The sequence below is a fragment of the Chiloscyllium plagiosum genome, chromosome 7 (assembly GCF_004010195.1).
Source record: "Chiloscyllium plagiosum isolate BGI_BamShark_2017 chromosome 7, ASM401019v2, whole genome shotgun sequence".
NCBI classification, from domain to species: Eukaryota; Metazoa; Chordata; class Chondrichthyes; order Orectolobiformes; family Hemiscylliidae; genus Chiloscyllium; species Chiloscyllium plagiosum.
Genome location: NC_057716.1, coordinates 6,429,936 through 6,450,246, shown reverse-complemented (window position 1 = coordinate 6,450,246; position 20,311 = coordinate 6,429,936). Strand labels below are relative to the sequence as shown.

Here is a 20,311-nt window from a genome sequence, read left to right as displayed (position 1 = left end):
AGAGAGGGGGAGGTCTGGAGGGATGGTGAAAATACGGCAGGGCTGGGAGCTAGGACCTGGTTTGGGGCTGGAGCTGGGAGTGGGGGCGGGGTTAGGCGCGGGGGCGGGAATTTGCGTGGGGGCGGGGTTAGGCATGGGGGCAGAGATCGGCACGGGGGTGGAGACACATTCAGCGTGTAGGCGAGTAACGTCACTGGGGGCGGAAGTAGATGCTGCGAAGAATCCTGGACTAGAAATTCCAAGTCTCTTTGAACTCAGACTTCTGAACTTTCTCCCCATTTAGAAAATAGTCCATGCCTCTTCTTCCTGTCAAAGTGCATGACCTATCACTATCTCACCTTGTACTCCTGTCACTTCTTTGCCCACTCTCTTAATGTGTCCAAATCCTTCTGCAGCTTCCTCGCCTCCTTAGTGCTTCCTGTCCCTCTACCTATCTTCATATCATCTCCAAACTTACCTAGAATGCCTTGAGTTCCTTCATCTCGATCATAAACATATAAACTGAAAGGTTGTGGTCCCAACACTGAGCCTTGCGGAACACCACTTGTCACCGGCTGCCCTCCTGAGAAGGACCCTTTTATCTCCATTCTTTGTTTTCTGCCAGACAGCCAAGCTTCTATCCATGCTGGCACCTTGCCTCTGACACCATGGGCCCTTATCTTACTCTTGTGCGGCACCTTGTCAAAGACCTTCTTGAAGTCCAAGTAGATATCATCCGTTGAAGTGAGATGCTGCCAACATCAAGATTAGCCTCACTGGACTTCTCATCTGATTGTACCACAAATCTTGGGCATCTCCCACATTGCTCAGTGCCCTATAAAATTCCATCTAGTGTTTTTTGTACCCTTTTGAAATCACTTAGTCGATGGAAGTCCCAGATATTAAATCAGCTGATAGAATCCAAAGATCGGTAATCCATATTTTATATCATCATGACAAGTGCTGCCCTTATCATTGTTGTAGGAACAGGAGTAAGCCATTCAGCCCCTTGAGCCTGATCCACCATCCAGTGTGATCATGGCTGATCTTTGGCTTAACTCCATTTATGTGCCTTTGGCCCATATCCCTCAATACCTTTGTTTAACAGAAGTTACCTATTAGCGATTTTTGAGAAGATTTTGAGCTCAGGTTGACGACATGTATGTAAGTTAGCTCGCTGAGCTTGAGGTTGTTTGCAGACGTTTCATCACCATACTAGTTAGCATCATCAATGAGAGTCTCTGGTGAAGCGCTGGTGGTATGTTCCGCTTTTCTATTTATAGGTCTTGGTTTCTTAAGGCGGGTGATGTCATTTCCGTTTTTTTTTCAAGGGAAGGTAGGTAGGATCTAAATTGAAGTGTTTATTAAAGGTGTCATCAACATAGCAAACTCAAAGTTTGGGTTGGATAGATGGGAGGGTCCGCTATGGAGATGATATCTTTGTTATCACAAAACGGAGCAAATTAAAGGAAACATACAACACCATCAACAATATCCTGACAGGCATAAAATTCACAAAAGGTGAGGAGAACAACAACAGACTCCCATTCCTAGATGTGACAATTGAACATACAGTTAACAGAGAGCTTCAACCCAGTGTCTACAGGAAAACAACAAACACAGACCAAATACGTCAGAAGCAATCATCTCAACACCCACAAATGGAGCTGCATCAAGACACTATTTCAACAAGCTACATCACACTGCAGCACCCAAGAACTACAAACAGCAGAAGAAAAATATCTATACAATATTTTCAAGAAAAATGAGTTCCCAATGAACACAATTTACTGATTCCTCAGAAACAAACCCAAACAAGCAGACACAATGCAACCAAAACTATAGCCACATTACCTTACATCAAAGACTTATCATAAATGACTTTCAGACTACTTGGCATCATGGTAGCCCACAAACCTACCAACACACTTAAAATGGGTCTATTGAACTTAAAGGATCAAATAGATACTACCAGCAAAGCTAACATCATTTACAATATACCATGCAGGAACTGTGAAAAACACTATATCGGACAAACTAGCAGGAAACGTGCCACCAGGATACATGAACACCAACTGGCCACCAAAAGACATGATCCACTATCACTAGTTTCTATACATACAGACAAAGAAGGACACCACTTTGACTGGGACAACACACACATCCTAGGACGGGCAAAACAAAGACATGCACGAGAATTCTTAGAGGCATGACATTCTAACCAGAACTCCATCAATAAACACATCGAATTAGATTGTACCTACCTTCCCTTGGAAAATAAAGAACCAGAAATAACATCACCCACCTTAAGAAACCCAGACCTATAAATGGAGAGGTGAGACATACCCACACTTCACCGGAGACTCTCACTGATGATGTTACCTAGTATGGTGATGAAACGTCTGAAAACAAACCTTCAGCGAGGTAACTTACATACTTAGAAATTATCTATCTCAGACTTAAAATTAACAACTGATGTTGCTTCAACTGCCAATTGTGGAAGAGAGTTTGAAACTTTTACCACCCTGTATGTGTAGAAATATTTCTAGCATCTCTCCTGAATGGTCTGGTCCTATGTTTTAGACTGTGCCCCAGTTCTCAAATCTCCAAATAATTTATCTATCGTGTTCATTCGTATTAATATCTTGAAGACTTCAATCATACCACTCCTTAACCTTCTAAATTCTCCAGCTACAGTTTATACCATCTACAAGATGCACTGCAGCAGCTTGACAAGGCTCAAACGGCACTTTCCAAATCTGTAGCACCATGCAGAAGACCGACAGCAGACAGATGGGAATGCCACCACCTGCAAGATCCCTTTCAAGTAACATACTGTCCTACGTTGGAACTATATGATCATTCTTTTATTTTTGCTGGATCAAAATCTCGGTATTCCTTTCCTAAGTTAACTGTGTGTTTGTCTACACCGCTGCTCTGTAGCAGTTCAAGGAAACAACTCACCACAATCATCTCAAGGGTAATTAGGAATGGCAAAAACACCCACATTCCACAAACAAAGAAAATGCCACTGCTACTTAATAGAGACTTATGTCATTGAATCATTAGATCTAAATACTCCCTATGGCAGAAAACATTTCTATAGAATAAAATAACACCTTGCTGTAAATGGAGCAAGACCCAATGGAAATCTCATCCATTTGATTTGATTATCCATCATCACTCGAAAGATTTGAGCAGCCAACCATTGAAATTTGGAAACCCAACCATCAAAATGGTTTAAGCTTCTTGCCATGTCGGTGAATTCATTGCCCAATCAATCTGTGACTAAAAAGACATTTTTCTGCAGAATATCAACCGTTTGAAACGAATACTCATGAATTGTGTATCAGTCAGCCTGTAAAAATATTCTCAATATCATTGTCTGTTCATCGCACTCATTAATCTCTTCCGTTATGCTTATGAGTTTGTTTCTAATAGTCTATCACATGCATTCCACCTGATGATCAAACAAAATAATTGAATATACTGAATAAGAAATCCCGTAGAAAAGATTTTACTCATAACTTTTACTTTAACAGTAAAACCAAAACCAAAATAAATATGAACTAACAAACAAATTGAGACCAATATAAACTATAAATTACATGTCAAATAGCAAATGCAGTATTAGTAGATCTCATGGATTTACAAGGCAGTCTGCTAGACTATGTGACACCAATTTCAGCCAAAATGTCCTTCAAGTCTGTCATCTTCCTCTCACCATTTTCTTCAAAGATTTAGCACCAAATTTCATTCAACAGCAGCTCCCAATTAAACTGTATTCTACTTGCTCTGACTTCACCAAAATGGTGCAGTTCTGCGGAACCACCTCAGCTTTGTTCATGACAGTGTTGATGTGAATTCACCAATATTACCTATAATCCAGCCATCTGTGCACTGTCCGGCCAAGTCTAGTCAGTCAATATCTTCAAGTAACAAAAACAACTGCAGAAGCCTTGTATTTTTCTTTTAGAAGATCCTGGATCATTTTCTGAAGTCCACCTGTACTGTACTATTGGGTGATGTAAGTTTAGTTGTTTCACTGTCTTTTATCTCATTTCAACCTGTTACAGTTTCGTCAGAAACCTGTAGTTTCCCTTTCTGTTAGGATACAATCTTTGAAACCAGGGTCAATGTACCCAGGAGAACATGCAATAATTTGTGTGTTCAGAAAACAACTTTCGCATGTTTCCTCCACTGGTCCTGCGGGTGACAGGTTCCGTCACAACTGCAACAGTAACTCTGTAGTGATATAATTATCATATTGTAAATTAATGTAGTGGCATGGAAAATCATGGAGCATTTAGAAATTAGGATGCAATCTACATCCAGACTTTGTTCAAATTTGATGAGTGTTCACTTCCTATATTTTGATTTTAACATTATAGGTTCATCAAATCCAGATGTTATCAAGATTCCCTCTCTTCTGGATCTTAATTACAAATTGGAAGCATACTATAAGAGAGGATATGTTGTTGCCACTATCCATCCTACAATCCTTTCTGTGGGGCAAAGGAAACGATCTCCACTGAGTTACATTTATAGAGTTATACTAACTAAAATAAGATCCAGGTGAGTTAAATTCATAGCATTTAATGTTTTCCTTCTTGCTATGAAGTCTGAAGTGCAAGTAAAAGATCTAGATCACAAAATGCAAGTTTCATGTTAGAAAGTAGTAATTAGTACCACATTTTGTTTAAAGTAGCTCGTAACATCTAATTCTAAATTCCGTCGGTTAACATTGAAGACATTTAACAACTTGACTTCGTAAAATTAATAGAATTTAGTTACAACTAATGACTTATTTTAAAATATGTGATTGCCAGGTATAAGGTTAGTGTGTTTTAATTTTTTTTACAGCGTACTGTTCTCAGTCATTGAATTGGAAGAAGGTGGTTTAAAATTCTTTTATTTCACAACAAATGTATTTGAAATCATTTGACCAAAACATTTTTATACTATTTGCATTTCTTTTGTAATTCAACAATTATAGCCTTAATTTTAATTATGTTTAATAGTGTTATATATATTATTCTTATACAACGTTGCAATTCGACTTACCATGCAGTCAGTAAACGGGGGTGGTACAGTGATTCAGTGGTTAGTACTGCTGTCTCACAGCACTAGGGACTCAGATTCAGTTCCACCCTTGAGCAACTGTTTATGTGGAGTTTGCACATTTTCCACATGTCTACATGGTTTTCCTCCAGGTGCTCCAGTTTTGTCTCACAGTCCAAAGATGTGCAGGTTAGGTGGATTGACCATGCTAAAATGCCTATTTTGTCCAAGTGGATTAGCCATGGGAAATGCAGGATTATAGAAATAGTGTAAAGGTTGTGGGTCTGGGTCGAATGCTCTTCGGAAGGTAGTTATGGTCTCAATGGGCCAAAGATTTGCTTCCACACTGTAGGGATTCGATGATTCAGTCTAGCTGAAGTACAAAGGTTCCATACACACAATCAGTTCCTCTGATATAATGTCTGTTTTATAGCTTATAATGTGTTTTGCTGTTGAGAAGAAACAAAAGCCATGAGTGATTGATTATCAAACCAATATCATTAACCTGACATGGTGCCAGAAATTGATACTGTCAGCTGTTTCAAAGCTTTAAGCAATATTGTGAAGAATGCATGAAAATTCTGAAGAGAAATAGTAAAATTAAATGAAGCAGTGATTATGACACTCATGGAATATGTCTTTAAGAAAACAGGGGAAAAAATGTTTAAACTGAATACTGGAAGCAAAAGCTGCAGAGTTAGAGCTATAAGAATCCATTTCAAAAGCTAATACAAACCAGACAGACCAGTTTTGAGGCCTGAAAGCTTCAAAAATTAGAAACCCTTTTACTATTTGGAAAGCCTGTGGCTATCAGTTTAGAAGTGGAAAAAGACATAAATCTCTATTTTGCCCCAATTAAAGAGAAAGCACAAAGAATATTAACACTAAGAAAATCGAAAATCTTTGAAACAGTTTACAAAAGATTCAACACCTTTTGTTAATTACAAAAATTTTGCTACAAAAAGTTTAAAAGCACAGCAGTTTTGCTAAGAAGAAAGCCCTAAAAAGGCAACAACAGGAGAAATCAGTGCAGTGTCAATTTAAAATACAAATTGAGAATCGAGCTGGATGGAGCAGGATGGAATCATTAAAAGACTGCAGGAGCACAGACTGGTGTAGCTTAATAACATGCATCATAAAGATGGTGGATCTTTGAGAATATGCCTTGATCCACAATGCTTATTTGCTGCTTTGGAATGGCGCCCTGCCAAAATACGCACTTTAGGAGAGCGAAATCCATTATTTTCGAAGCTTAATACCGCACGTGGTAATTGATCAGTAGATCTCACAGAACAATCTAAAGACCTCACTATATTCCATACCCTATTTCAACTGTACAGGTAGTTCTCCTATAATGTGGCAGTTGTGTTCCCTTGCGATGTTGTGTTATAGAAAATCACGCAATAGAAGTAACGAGGCCTATGGGAAAAACAGGCTTGGAACACCAGTTTACTGAACCTGTCCATTTCTGGTCAGTTATAGAAATGCCAAGATGTTACAAGCAAAACTTTCCAATCTGTTGTTGTATTCCCAACTCCTTGTGGAGAGGAATTTATCTAGAACCCAATTCTCTACCAATAAACTTTGTGAAACTTCCGGAAGTTATTTTTTGGCACGAGTAAAATCTTTTTTTTGAGGGAATGGCTAAAGAGTTGGGATGCTCTAAACGGCTTTACTGGGTCTGGGATTTCAGAAAGAAAGAGGCACCGAGACTCTCAGATCCCCCACCCCCCATGCATACAGAGACTGGGTGAACTTGGATTAGGCATAACTTGGGGATGGGTGGGGTGGGGAGAAATTAGGGTTGTCAGTGGTCTGTCCTTAGTTTCACATCTATCCCATTCCCACACATACACCCTCTCTTGTAAGATCACCATGTGTTGAAACTTCAGACTATCTGAGCCTCTGCTTAACAAAAGAGTTGGGATGCTCTAAATGGCTTTACTGGATCTGGGATTTCAGAAAGAAAGAGGCACCGAGACTCTCAGATCCCCCACCCCCCATGCATACAGAGACTGGGTGAACTTGGATTAGGCATAACTTGAGGATGGGTGGGGTGGGGAGAAATTAGGGTCGTCAGTGGTCTGTCCTTAGTTTCACATCTATCCCATTCCCACACATACACCCTCTCTTGTAAAATCACCATGTGTTGAAACTTCAGACTATCTGAGCCTCTACTTGCTCACCAGCACTTGCTGAACCTCACTGTATTTGCACCTTCTTTCAGTCAGTGCATGACCCCAATAAGCATTCCAGCAAAATATTCCACTGTTCGCTTCCCCGACCTTAGTTGCCGATAGAAGCAAAAGAATACACACAGATGACAACCTATTGCAATAGGTGTGCCAGCAGAATAAAACACAGCCAGATGGTAATAAAATGGATGGAATCGTGTAACAGCAAATGGGAGTTTGCTTTGTATAAAAGACAGTCCTTAATTCACAAATCGCATTGCAGCCAAATCGCATTTATGAAACATGCGTTATTGGAGAACTACCTGTACTGTTTCCTACAACTTCTTTTTGGGCTCTATAACACTGCTTACATCCACAAGAAGAGCCATAATGATTAACTCTTTCTCTCTCTACAGATGCTGCCAGACCTGCTGAGTTTTTCCAGCATTCTATGTTTGTTTCAGATTTCCAGCATCAGTAGTATTTTGCCTTTATGAATAATTGTTTGCTTTTGAGACAATCTTCATTCGACAAAGAGTAACACAATGGAAATGCTGAGAATGGGCTTCGCTTACGTGAAAGTAATATTGGAAAGGAAAGAGATTTATATAATAAAAGGGTTGACACAAGTCGACAATTGTCAGACTATTTTACCAAGAGATATTATTTGGTCTCAGAACCTCCACAACGCTAGCATGTTTTAACAAGGTTCTCAGTTGCAAATGGTCATAACTGACATCAGGTATAATCACAAGAAGTTTAACTGACCAGTCAAAAATCTAATAAGAAATTATAAAATGTCCTTGAAGTGAGACATCTTGTGTTTTTCAAAAATCATGGAATATTGATACAAGGACATGAAATATTGTGTTTCAAGGAAATGGATAACAATTATTTCTATATGTGGGAAAAAATAACTTTAAAGAAAAGGTTAGCATGATATATTAATGTTGACCATGTTAATGTGGACATAAGTAAAAAGGCAGATGTTATTTTGATTAGCTTTAGAAAGAGTATCAAAAGTTTAAATTTAAAGAAGAGGAATCTATTAATATCTGGTTAGTCACAGTTGTCAAAGTTCGTTTTTTTTTATTTAAGGCTAAGAGAAATAACTGAACCAGGAAACCTGGGTCCAGGTCCCATCTGCTCTGGAGGGGATTTATACATCTTTGGACAGTCTGATTTTTTTTAAATTAAAATACAAATAAAGGTTTCCAGGTCTCTTGTAGACCCTACCTCTGGACAACCCTACCTCTGGACCATGGTTCAAGTCCAACCTCCTCCACAGGTGTGTAATAACATGTCTGAACAAGTTGATTAGGAAAATATCTAAATGTGAACCCAGGATGACTTTTGTGGTGCAGTGATAGGGAAAATGCTTCACCAGAGGGTGTACCATAACATCTCTGAACAGGCTGATTAGACAATACCTGAATGTGAACCCCTGCATTCCTTTATAGCATTTTAAGAAGCAATAAAACGGCGATTATGGCACAGTAGGAACATCCAAACTTCTGAACCACGGTTCAGGTTCTGCCTGCTCCAGGGATGTATTATAAATTGTCTGAACAAGTTGATGAGAAAATATCTCTAAGGTCAATAGGTAGGGAGCAGCTTTGACAGTGGGTGGGGTGGGGTGAGGTGTACAATTGAGGAGGTCTGTAAAAAAGAAAATGCATATGCCTTGGTGTCAATCTCAGCAACTGACTTGGATGCTATTAGCATAGGAGTGTTATTTCTTCCAATATAATTTTCAAGTTGCATTGAGTTTTAAGTCAATTTTAAGATTAATTTATGATATTTCAACTTGGACCCTAACCCTATTTTTATGTCACAACTTTTATTTTGCTGTTTGAGGAATGGTTGAAAAAAACAAAATATAATCCATGATTTTTACTGCTTGCTTTTCTGTGAATTCTTCATTCTGACTGCATTGATCAATCTCCTTGATTACATCACTATTGTTGGATGCTTTAGATCTCCAGTAGATGGCACCAGATTTAAAGTCCTGTTGGAAGAGAAGTAATCAATACACCAGAGTCTGCTAAATCTTTCTGGTAACATTTTCAGACCCAGGGGAAAATACTCTCTCTCCATCACCAACTTCATTATTTGAGCCAAATATTTGTGTAAACTCTTGTCAAGACAGTTCCACCAACAGGGGCTGAAATTCTGCAGTGGTTTCCCTAGCCCAAGGCTAGAGAGTGTTGAAATTTCATCCCCCTAACTTTATTTTGTGTTTATTCCTCTTGAATATTTTCATGTATTAATGTGAAACTAAGGCTGGAGAGTATGAGTTTATGATAGGTGAACTAGGTAAAAGAAAATTATGCCTTTCTCTACACAAGTGTCAACGAACATTTATCTGATTCAAACTTTTTTTAATGCTATACATGCTGTCTGTTCTACTTTCTGATACAATTAGTGTTATGAAACAGACACTGACCTAGTTTGATATATTTTATGGTACTATCATTTCTAATGTGAACCATTAGTTGCTTCATCTAAATATCTGCAGAACATCTGAATTATTCTAAGAATTATTATTTCTTATTCATTTCTTATGTGTTCTGTTATTTTACTTAATACAGTATAAAGAAGTCAGAACATGGAGAACCAAGGCACTCCAAGCTAGTTGTTGAAGAATGGTCTGTGAGCAATCAAACACTTTCCATTGATGTTGTGAAAGGACTGTTAGACAAGGTACTCTCTCTTGATGTGTACTAAGTCAATCTTCTGAATCACTGTCAGATTTGAGAAAAGGCAAAAACATGCTTTTTCAGTGAATAAGGCCTTCTAATCTTCGATGTGTGCAGTGGATTCATGTCTCATATTATGGCCAGAAATATATGCACTGCATACGTATCAGTAACCAGTAGAGCTAAAGAGAAATAATTTTCAAGGTTGTGACCAGAGTGGATCTGTTTCACGTGTGTTAATAATTCTTGACATCATTTGTTTAGGAACCAGTATGAGGAAATTGTATTTTTTGTGTATGCGTAATGTTTACTAGAGTCAGTTTCCAAAATACTGTCTAAATTCCAATGGAGGTAGCTTCTGGCAAAAGATGTGTCTACCTTTAACCCCCAAAACTAATCAATTCCCACCGCCTTGTCTTTGTTGTCATATGTGTCCTTTAGGAAATCAAAGAGCCACAGAAAACAATTTTGTGCCAAAGAAAAAGATTAATCAAGATGTAGTTCATACCATATTTCTACAAACATTGCTGTTATCTTAGGGATGTATCAGAAGAGGGTTCCTTAAGACAGAAGTGATTCATTAAGGAACTGTTGAAGACCCCTTTCCTGAAGATGTGCTTCATACAGTTCCGTTAGTGTGCTGTTCAGCACAATAGGAAAATAGAGCCCTTGTGGGAAATTCCATAACAATGACCTGTTACTTCTACTTATTGCCCTCTTCCCACAACAGCAACCTGCTGCATATACTTCCTAAACAGCTGCCCAACAGCTTTTCTTTCAAATGAGAATGTTTATTTGTTTTCAAATAAGCAGCAGTGCAGTTTTTACTTCTGTGTTCTTGAATTTTAGGTGAATGATTTAACCAAGAAAGGAATGAAGTTTGTAGGATTTTTAAATCCACTCAGTACCCAGTCAAAGGCCTGCAATGGTACAAAATTATCAAGAGAACTAGTTGCAGATTTGGGACAGGATGTTGACTTTAAATTGCCAGATCAACGAAAGCAAAATCCTGATAACCATATAAAATGCAGTGAGGAGATTTTTAACAAAAAGCCAATGGAATTTGCAATGGAAAAAGAACATTCTTGCAATAAAGTCACTGATGTTTTAGAGAATGGGCCAGCTCCAGAGAAGGATCTTTTGCATGGAAGAGAGAAAAGGATTGGAAATGAAACCTGTCCTTGCAGTCAACCAAAGGAAGGTTTGTCTTATTAATATTTTTTTGAAAATCATTACTTAACTATTCTTGATTGTATTGTTTATTTGTAGGGTTACATGTTTACATGTAGAAAGTTCTATCTTTACTCCAATTTCACAACAATGAAAAATCATTCGTAATGCATGTCCATGAACAATGGAAACAATAAAAAGCTGCTTTTGATCTATAGGTTTTTATATAAGTTCCTGTCTTGCTAAATTAAAGAAGAGGATTTAATTTGGGTGCATGTTATTCATGGTACAGACTAGATTATGGTATATAATGATTGAATCTGATCCTGTGGGAACCCTTTTAAAATCACAGAAGTGTTACGATGCAGAAGGAGGCTGTTCAATGCATTATGCCTGAACTGACTCATCAAGTGAGGAAGAGTCACTGGACCTGAAACGTTAACTGTGATTTCTCTTCACAGATGCTGCCAGACTTGCTGAGCTTTTCCAACAACTTCTGTTTTTGTTTCTGATTTACAGAATCCACAGTTCTTTCAGTTTTCATTAAATGAGCATCATTTGTGTTGATTGCATAATTTTTCCCATTGAGTTGTACATTATTTTTATCCAAATAATCACCTAATGCCCTCTTGAATGCCTCAGTTGAACCAGTCTCCACTCCACTTCCAGGCAGTGTATTCCTTACCCTCACTACTTGCCAAGTGAAAACATTTTTACTCATTCCACCCTTCTTTGCAGTTCACTTTAAATCTGGCATTTGTGTGGTGCGAATGCTACTTATCATTTGTCATCCCAAGCCTGGATATTGTCCAGATCCTGTTGCATTTGAACATGGACTGCTTCAATATCTGAGGAGTCACAAAATGTGCTGAACTTTGTGCGATCATCAGCGAAACTCCCCACTTCTGATCTTATGATAGAGGAAAGGTCATTAATGAAGCAGCTGAAGATTGTTGGGCCAATGGCACCACCCTGAGAAACTCCTGCGATTTCCTGGAGCTGAGATGACAGACCTCCAACAACCATCTTTGTTTGTCTAAGGTATGACTCTAGTTTGCCCCTTGATTCCCAGTGATTCCAATTTTGCCTGGACTCCTTGACTCCGATTAATGACTTTATTTACTCTGCAAGGATAAGTGCCACCATCTTCTCTTGACCAGGTATGTGCCGGGTATCCAGTGGAGAGTTTGTCAATGGTGGTCAGGCATTAGAAAATGAAAGGTGAGTTACTCATCACAGAATTTCTTGCCTCTGATCTGCTCTTCTAGCCATAATATTTATATGACTGATCCAGTTCAGATTCTGGTCAGTGGTACCACATTCTAATCCCCTGGCCAAAATGTTGACAATGGAGCAGTTCAGCAGTGGTAATGCCACTGAATGTCAAGAGACAATGATTATTTCGTGGCACATGTGGTATGAATGATACTTGTTATTTATCAGCCTTGTTATCCATGTCTTGCTGCATATGGATATGGACTGCTTCAGTATCTGAGGAGTCATGATGGTGCTGAACATTGTGCAGTCACTATCAAGCAAGGTGATTGAAGCAGCTAAAGATTGGTGAACCTGCAACACTAACTGTAGGAACTCCTGCAATATTAGATATGAGTGCAACCAGTAGAGAGCATTTCCTCTGATTTCCATTGATCCAGTTTTGAACGGTCACCTTGAAGCCATGCTTAAGTGCTATCTTGAAATCAAGTGCAGTCACTCTCACCCTCTTCAGCTCATTTGACCACATTTGGACCAAAGCTCTAATGACGTAAGGAGTCGAGTGGCTGTGGCAGAACCCAAACTCAGCATCTTTGAACACTTTATTCATTCACAACTACTGCTGGAAAGCACTGTCAATGATACCCGTTCATCATTTTGATTGTTAATAGGCTGATAGGGTTATAATTAATCAGATTAGATTTGTCCCTTTTTTTGGAAAGGACATGCCTCAGAATGTTTCCACATAGCCAGATTGATGCCAATTTTGTAGTTTGGCTAGGAGAATAGCTACTTCTGAAGCACATGTCTATAGAACTATTGCTGGATTATGGTCAGGGCTGTTAGCCTTTGTAGTAGCCAAGTGTCTTCAGCCTTTTTTTGATAACGCATGAAGTGAATTGGTTGAAGACTAGTACGTATGATACTGGAGACCTAAGGAGGACGAGATGGATCATCCACTCAGCACTTCTGCCTGAAGATGAATGCAAATGCTTCAGCTATATCTTTTGCACAGATGTGCTGGACTCTACCATCATTGAGGATGAGGATACTGTGGAGCCTCCATCTCCCATTTAGCTGTTTTAATAGTCCCATTTATAGAAAAAAAACAACTGCTAGTTTACTTACATGTATCATTTTTGTCCATGTTGCTTTTTTATTTAACTCACTTTTCTGGGATGTGTGCGTTGCTGGCTGCCCAGCGTTTTTGTCCGTCTCTAGTTGCCCTTGAGAAGGTTGTGATGAGCTGCATTCTTGCACTGCTGCAGTGCGCAGCTGTGGGTTGGCCCATAAAGAGAGGGAATTCCAGGATTTTGACCAGGTATCAGTGAAGGAACAGCAATATGTTTCCATGTCAGGATAGTGAATGGCTTGGAGGGGAACTTGCAGGTGGTGGTGCTCCCATATCTGCTGACTTTGTCCTTCTAGATGGAAGTTGTCATGGGTTTGGAAGGTGCTGCCTAAGGATATTTAGTGAATTTCTGCAGTGTATCTTATAGATAATACACACTGTCACTACTGGGCTTCAGTAGTGGAGGGAATGGATCCTTTTGGATGTAGTACCAATAAAGTGTGTTGCTTTGTCCTGGATGATGTCATCCCCACTTCTGACCTGATGATGGAAGGTCATTGATGAAGCAACAGTAGATGGTTCGGCCTAGGACACTACCCTGAGGAATTCCTGCTGAGATGTCCTGGAGCTGAGATGACTGACCTCCAACAACCACGACCATCTTCTGATGTGTCAGGAATGACTCCAGCCAGGATGAGTTTGCACCCTGATTCCCATCGTTTTGCTCGGGCTCCTTGATGCCATAATCGGTTGAATGCAATCTAGATATTAAAGGCTGTCACTCTCACCTGACCTCTGGAATTCAGTTCTTTTGTCCATGTTTGAACCAAGGTTGTAATGAGGTCAGGAACTGAGTGGTCCTTGCAGAACCCAAACTGGACATCACTGAACAGGTTATTGATAAACAGGTGCTGCTTGTTAGCACTGTTGATGACATCTGCCATCATTTTACTGATGACCAAGAGAAGACTGATGGGGCAGTAATTGGCCAGATTGAATTTGTCCTGCTTTTTGGGTACAGGACACACTTGGGCAATTTTACACAGTGTCAGTTAGATGCCATGTTGTAACTGTACTGGAATAGCTTGGCTAGAAGAATGGCAAGTTCTGGAGCACAAGTCTTCAGTACTATTAACGAATGTTGTCAGGGCCCATGACCTTTACTGTTCCACGTGTCTCTAACCGTTTCTTGATGTCACATGGAGTGAATCGAATTGGCTGAAAGCTGGTATCTGTAATGCTGGGGACCACTGGAGATTGATCATGCACTCAGCACTTCTGACTGAAGATTGCTGCGAATACTTTTGCATTGACATGTTTGGCTCTTCCATCAGTGAAGATGGGGATATTTGTGGAGCCTCCTTCTCCAGATAGTTGTTTAATCGTCCACCACCATTCTTGAGTGGATGTGGCAGGATTACAGAGCTTAGATCTGATCCATTGGTTGTGAGATTGCTTAGCTCTGTCTATCATTTGCTGCTTATGCTGTTTGGCATGCAAGATTGGTAAGGACACGGTCATGTATGTTTTTCACATTCCGTTCCCTCATCACCTGCTGCAGACCCAATCTAGCAGCTCTGCTGTGTAGCAGAATCCACTCCAAATCATACAATGTGCAAATTTAAGACTACTTGTTTTACAGATCATTCATGTAGCGATGCTATAGCTTTGAGAGATCTATTTTGATCCTTTTTATGAAGGTTGAGATACAGGTAAAGAGCAGTCTCCTCAAAGCCAGTAAAGTAAACAGCTTCTAAGAACTTGGTTTTTCTTAAAGTTGAAAAAATAGAAGCAGCCTGAATAAGTGGGGTCAAACTCCTAAAGAACCTGGATTTTTAATTGTGGCTTTCAGCAGTTGCTGAAGTCTTGAAGCTTGATGTGGAAGCTCTTAGTCCTCTCTGTGTTACAGCTAAAAGCTGCGGTTTTCTTCCTGCTGCTAGAATTGTATGTGAAACAATCTATTTTACTGAACTTGCCTTTACCAAAGATGTGTTTATGGGATGTTACTACATTGGAGCAGTTCATTAGTGGTAGTTAATATATATATATAAAATATATATAGATATAAAACTTCATTAAGCAATTCAATAGAGTTACAGTTAAGCCAATTCTTTTATTTTGTCTGTATTTTAACTGCTTTGTAAAAATAAAGTGTGTTTTGCTTAAAGTAGATTGACCATTCAAATTGCATCTGGAACATGCCTTACACTTACCTTAGCATAAGAAAAGTTAGGGTCTAGGCTATCTTCTTAATATATTTTATGGGGATTTGGTCTGGTCCATAACATTCACTTGAACGTTAAAACTTAAAAGTTTGGCTGTACCTTTAATGGACATGAGTTTGCTTATTTGTCAATCAGGTTTCCAAATGAAGCAAATTACAGTGCAGAAAACTCTCCCCAAGGTGACCTACAATACAGCTGTCACTTAGCCAACTGACTTCCTCTATTTTTAATTTTACTAAAATAGCCAGAATAGGAAAGTGTCATGCTTTGGAGCACTAATATCTTTGACTCTGGGTTCCACCAATTGAATAGTCCGTGCTAGTGAATCACTGATGGTGTGAAGCAAAGTTGTTCAGAGTCCTGTGGGAGAAAATGGGGAGTTATTCCTAGTTCAAACTTAAACTTTGCATTTTGTGTCAACTCAGGTCAGATGCAAGTAATCAGGATGTCTTCTGATGCTTTAGAACATTCACAGCATGGCAACTGATTTTATTTTTAGCATAACAAAAGTTGCAAAAAGAAACAAGAAGCTTGGGAAAATAATGCCTCATTCTCTATACATGCGTCTCCAATTCTGGGAAAAATGGGATCATTTCGGCCTAACTCAATCAGTGGAAAACTTAAATCAGCTTGGCACTGTATTCCTCCCAAAGCAGGGACGAAGTTTGCAGTTTTCCCTGGCCCCCACTAGGAATTCTATCAGTTTGCCAATCCAAACTTCAGGTACAGTCAGGTTGCAGAACAAGTGTTGATCCAGTGTTGTCAGCTTCTCAGGACAAGTCAAGTATTTACTCTACATTGCTAAATTGCCTTTTACAAATATAGCTCTACATGGAGAATGTACTTGATCTGCTACCTTGCTACGTTCATTTTTTTGTGTGCCTTTTCCAGTGGTCTGACAATGTATTATTATCATTCTAGATTTCAAACTATTTGCTGTCTTCAATGTTTCTGATGAAGACTTCAGTGAACGGTCCTACCATGAAGGCAATGTATCACTCAGAGTAGCAAGGAAGGGCCAAACCATTTGTACCCTGGAAGCAGATTGGTTGGAAATCACAACATCTTATTATAAAAGTGGAATGTCATTGGTTGATTCATTCGTAGTTTGGGAAACAATGAAAGGTAAATATCATTTACAATTGTATTGTGTGATAAGTTATTGCAAGTACAGTTGAATGGTGACAATTGATTTTAATGCAATGGATAGCAAACTGCTGAATAAATTTAATACATTCCAAACAAAGGATCAAGATTATAAAGTGGTTGAGTGTGATCTCTTGTAGCTAAAGAACTTTGCAGGATGACAGGTGTTACTGGATGTCCAAAAACAAAGTGACAGAAGTGACAATGAATTTCAAAAATGTTTTGTACCTATCACTTAGAATTGGAGGCAATGATTCTAACTGGACTATTAGTAATCCTGATAGAATCCCAACCATCCTTGAGGGAACTGTCAGGTTTACAAGGATCTCACCCACCAGTTATAAAACCAACAGAAACCCTGGTCTATTTTTCTCTTATTTTTTACATAACATTAATGAATCATTATCCACATTGTGGAGAATTTTGGAATACTGTTCTTTTAAGACTTTTTTTCCCTTATGGACACACATTGCTAGACTTAACACAAGCCTGTTACAGCAGGAACCATGGTGGCTGAATCCAGTCAATCATGGGACAGGTCACTCGAGTGTCTCCCAACAGCGTCTCCCTCTATTAATTCGGGGAGAAGAAGAAGGGGGCTGATGTGGGATTGTTGGATGACAGAATCTGGCCGCCAAATAGGCTGATTATTGGCAAACATTATCCCTGAATCCACCACAATTTTTTTTTAAGATTAGATTCCCTACAATTGGTGGCTCAGGAATTTAATTGGGCTGCATGGAATTCTCAACCCTTTGAAGGCCACCCAAAAAACCCTTCTCGATCCCAATAAATATCACCAAATTTGAGAGTCTGAATACCAGAAACTTGGCTGTTGGTGCTACGTTCCCCTGTGAATCGATTACCCCCTGCATTTTCCAAAACAGCATACCTGTTTGAAATGGGGATAGTCAGAGGGAAATTGAGAAACAAATTTGAAAGGATATCTCAGCTATAGGGTGGTAATGGTAGGGGATTTTAACTTTGCAAACATAGACTGGGACTGCCATAGTGTTAAGGGCTTAGATGGAGAAGAATTTGTTAAGTGTGTACAAGAGAGTTTTCTGATTCAGTATGTGGATGCACCTACTAGAGAAGGTGCAAAACTTGACCTACTCTTGGGGAATAAAGCAGGGCAGGTGACTGAGGTGTCAATGGGGGCCAGTGACCATAATTCTATTAGATTTAAAATAGTGATGGAAAAGGATAGACCACATCTAAAAGTTCTAAATTGGAGAAAGGCCAATTTTGAAGGTATTAGGCAAGAACTTTCAAAAGCTGATTGGGCACAGATGTTCGCAGATAAAAGGACGGCTGGAAAATGGGAAGCCTTCAAAAATGAGATAACGAGAATCCAGCGACAGTATATTCCTGTTAGGGCGAAAGGAAAGGCTGTTAGGTATAGAGAATGCTGGATGTCTAAAGAAATTGAGTGTTTGGTTAAGAAAAAGAAGGAAGCATATGTCAGGTATAGACAGGATAGATCAAGTGAATCAATAGAAGGGTATAAAGGCAGTAGGAGTATGCTTAAGAGGGAAATCAGGAGAGCAAAAAGGGGACATGAGATAGCTTTGGCAAATAGAATTAAGGAGAATCCAGACGGTTTTTACAAATACATTAAGGACAAAAGGATAAGTAGGGAAAGAATAGGGCCCCTCAAAGATCAGCACGACAGCTTTTGTGGAGCCGCAGAAAATGGGGGAGATACTAAACGAGTATTTTGCATCAGTATTTACTGTGGACAAGGTCAATGAAGATATAGACTGTAGGGAAATAGATGGTGACATCTTGAAAAATGTCCATATTACGGAGGAGGAAGTACTGGATGTCTTGAAACACATAAAGGTAGATAAACCCCCAGCACCTGATCAGGTGTACCCTACAACTCTGTGGGAAGCTAGGAAAGTGATTGCTGAGCCTCTTGCTGAGACATTTGTACCATCAATAATCACAGGTGAGGTGTCGGAAGACTGGAGGTTGGCTAATGCGGTGCCACTGTTCAAGAAGGGTGTAAGGACAACGCAGGGAACTATAGACCAGTGAGCCTGACGTCAGTGGTGGCAGGTTGTTGGAGGGAATCCTGAGGGACAGGATGTACATGTATTTGGAGAGGCAAGGACTGATAAGGGATAGGCAACATGGCTTTGTGTGTGGGAAATCATGTCTCACAAACTTGATTGAGCTTTTTTAAGAAGTAACAAAGAGGATTGATGAGGGCAGAGTTGTAAATGTGATCTATATGGACTTCAGTAAGGCGTTTGATAAGGTTAGCAAGGTTAGATCTCACGGATTACAGGGAGAACTCGCCATTTGGATACAGAACTGGCTCAAAGGTAGAAGACAGAGGGTGGTGGTGGAGGGTTGTTTTTCCGACTGGAGGCCTGTGACCAGTGGAGTGCCACAAGGATCAGTGCTGGGTCCACTACTTTTTGTCATTTATATAAATGATTTGGATGTGAGCATAAGAGGTACAGTTAATAAGTTTGCAGATCACACCAAAATTGGAGGTGTGGTGGACAACGAAGAGGGTTACATCAGATTACAACAGGATCTTGATCAGATGGGTCAATGGGCTAAGAAGTGGCAGATGGAGTTTAATTCAGATAAATGTGAGATGCTGCATTTTGGGAAAGCAAATTTTAGCAGGTCTTACACACTTAATGATAAGGTCCTAGGGAGTATTGCTGAACAAAGAGAACTTGGAGTACAGGTTCATCGCTCCTTGAAAGTGGAGTCGCAGTTGGATAGGATAGTGAAGAAGGCGTTTGGTATGGTTTCCTTTATTGGTCAGCGTATTGAGTAGAGGAGTTGGGACGTCATGTTGCGGCTGTACAGGATATTGGTTAGACCACTGTTGGAATATTGGTGCAATTCTGGTCTCCTTCCTATCGGAAAGATGTTGTGAAACTTGAAAGGGTTCAGAAAAGATTTACAAGGATGTTGGAGGATTTGAGCTATGGGGGGAGGCTGAACAGGCTGGGACTGTTTTCCCTGGAGTGTCGGAGGCTGATGGGTGACCTTATAGAGGTTTACAAACTTATGAGAGGCATGTATAGGATAAATAGACAAAGTATTTTCCCTGGGGTGGGGGAGTCCAGAACTAGAGGACATAGGTTTAGGGTGAGAGGGGAAAGATATAAAAGAGACCTAATGGGCAACTTTTTCACGCAGGGGTTGGTACGTGTATGGAATGAGCTGCCAAAGGAAGTGGTGGATGCTGGTACAATTGCAACATTTAAAAGGCATTTGGATGGGTATATGAATAGGAAGAGTTTGGAAAGATATGGGCCAAGTGCTGGCAGGAGTGACTAGATTGGGTTGGGATATCTGGTTGGCATGGACAGGTTGGACCGAAGGGTCTGTTTCTGTGCTGTACATCTCTGTGACTCTATGACTGTATTCATCATTCTCATTTTTCTCATCATATGGCAGATAATGCAAGATTACAGTTGCCTTTCATGAGTAATTCAGTAATGCTTAAGTTAAACTACTTTAGCTTCAGAACTATGGCTGTTATAATCTAATGATGATTTTCATTTTTAGATATGAATCAAATGGTAATGGCATGAT

General features: G+C 39.6%; 1 protein-coding gene across 2 annotated transcripts in view; it reads left to right on the top strand.

Moving 5' to 3' along the window:
• Nucleotides 1–20,311, top strand: part of rftn2 (raftlin family member 2) — a 70,771-nt gene that overhangs the window by 25,719 nt on the left and 24,741 nt on the right. The window contains exons 1-5 of one of the 2 annotated variants that reach the window (XM_043692927.1): nucleotides 2,738–2,806; nucleotides 4,371–4,554; nucleotides 9,806–9,917; nucleotides 10,763–11,114; nucleotides 16,517–16,720. In XM_043692927.1, coding sequence (XP_043548862.1) covers nucleotides 2,749–2,806; nucleotides 4,371–4,554; nucleotides 9,806–9,917; nucleotides 10,763–11,114; nucleotides 16,517–16,720 — 910 coding nt within the window. In that variant the 5' untranslated portion in view covers nucleotides 2,738–2,748. Of the gene's footprint in view, nucleotides 1–2,737; nucleotides 2,807–4,370; nucleotides 4,555–9,805; nucleotides 9,918–10,762; nucleotides 11,115–16,516; nucleotides 16,721–20,311 lie in introns of those variants that run through there. The other variant, XM_043692926.1, reaches the window with a different exon arrangement.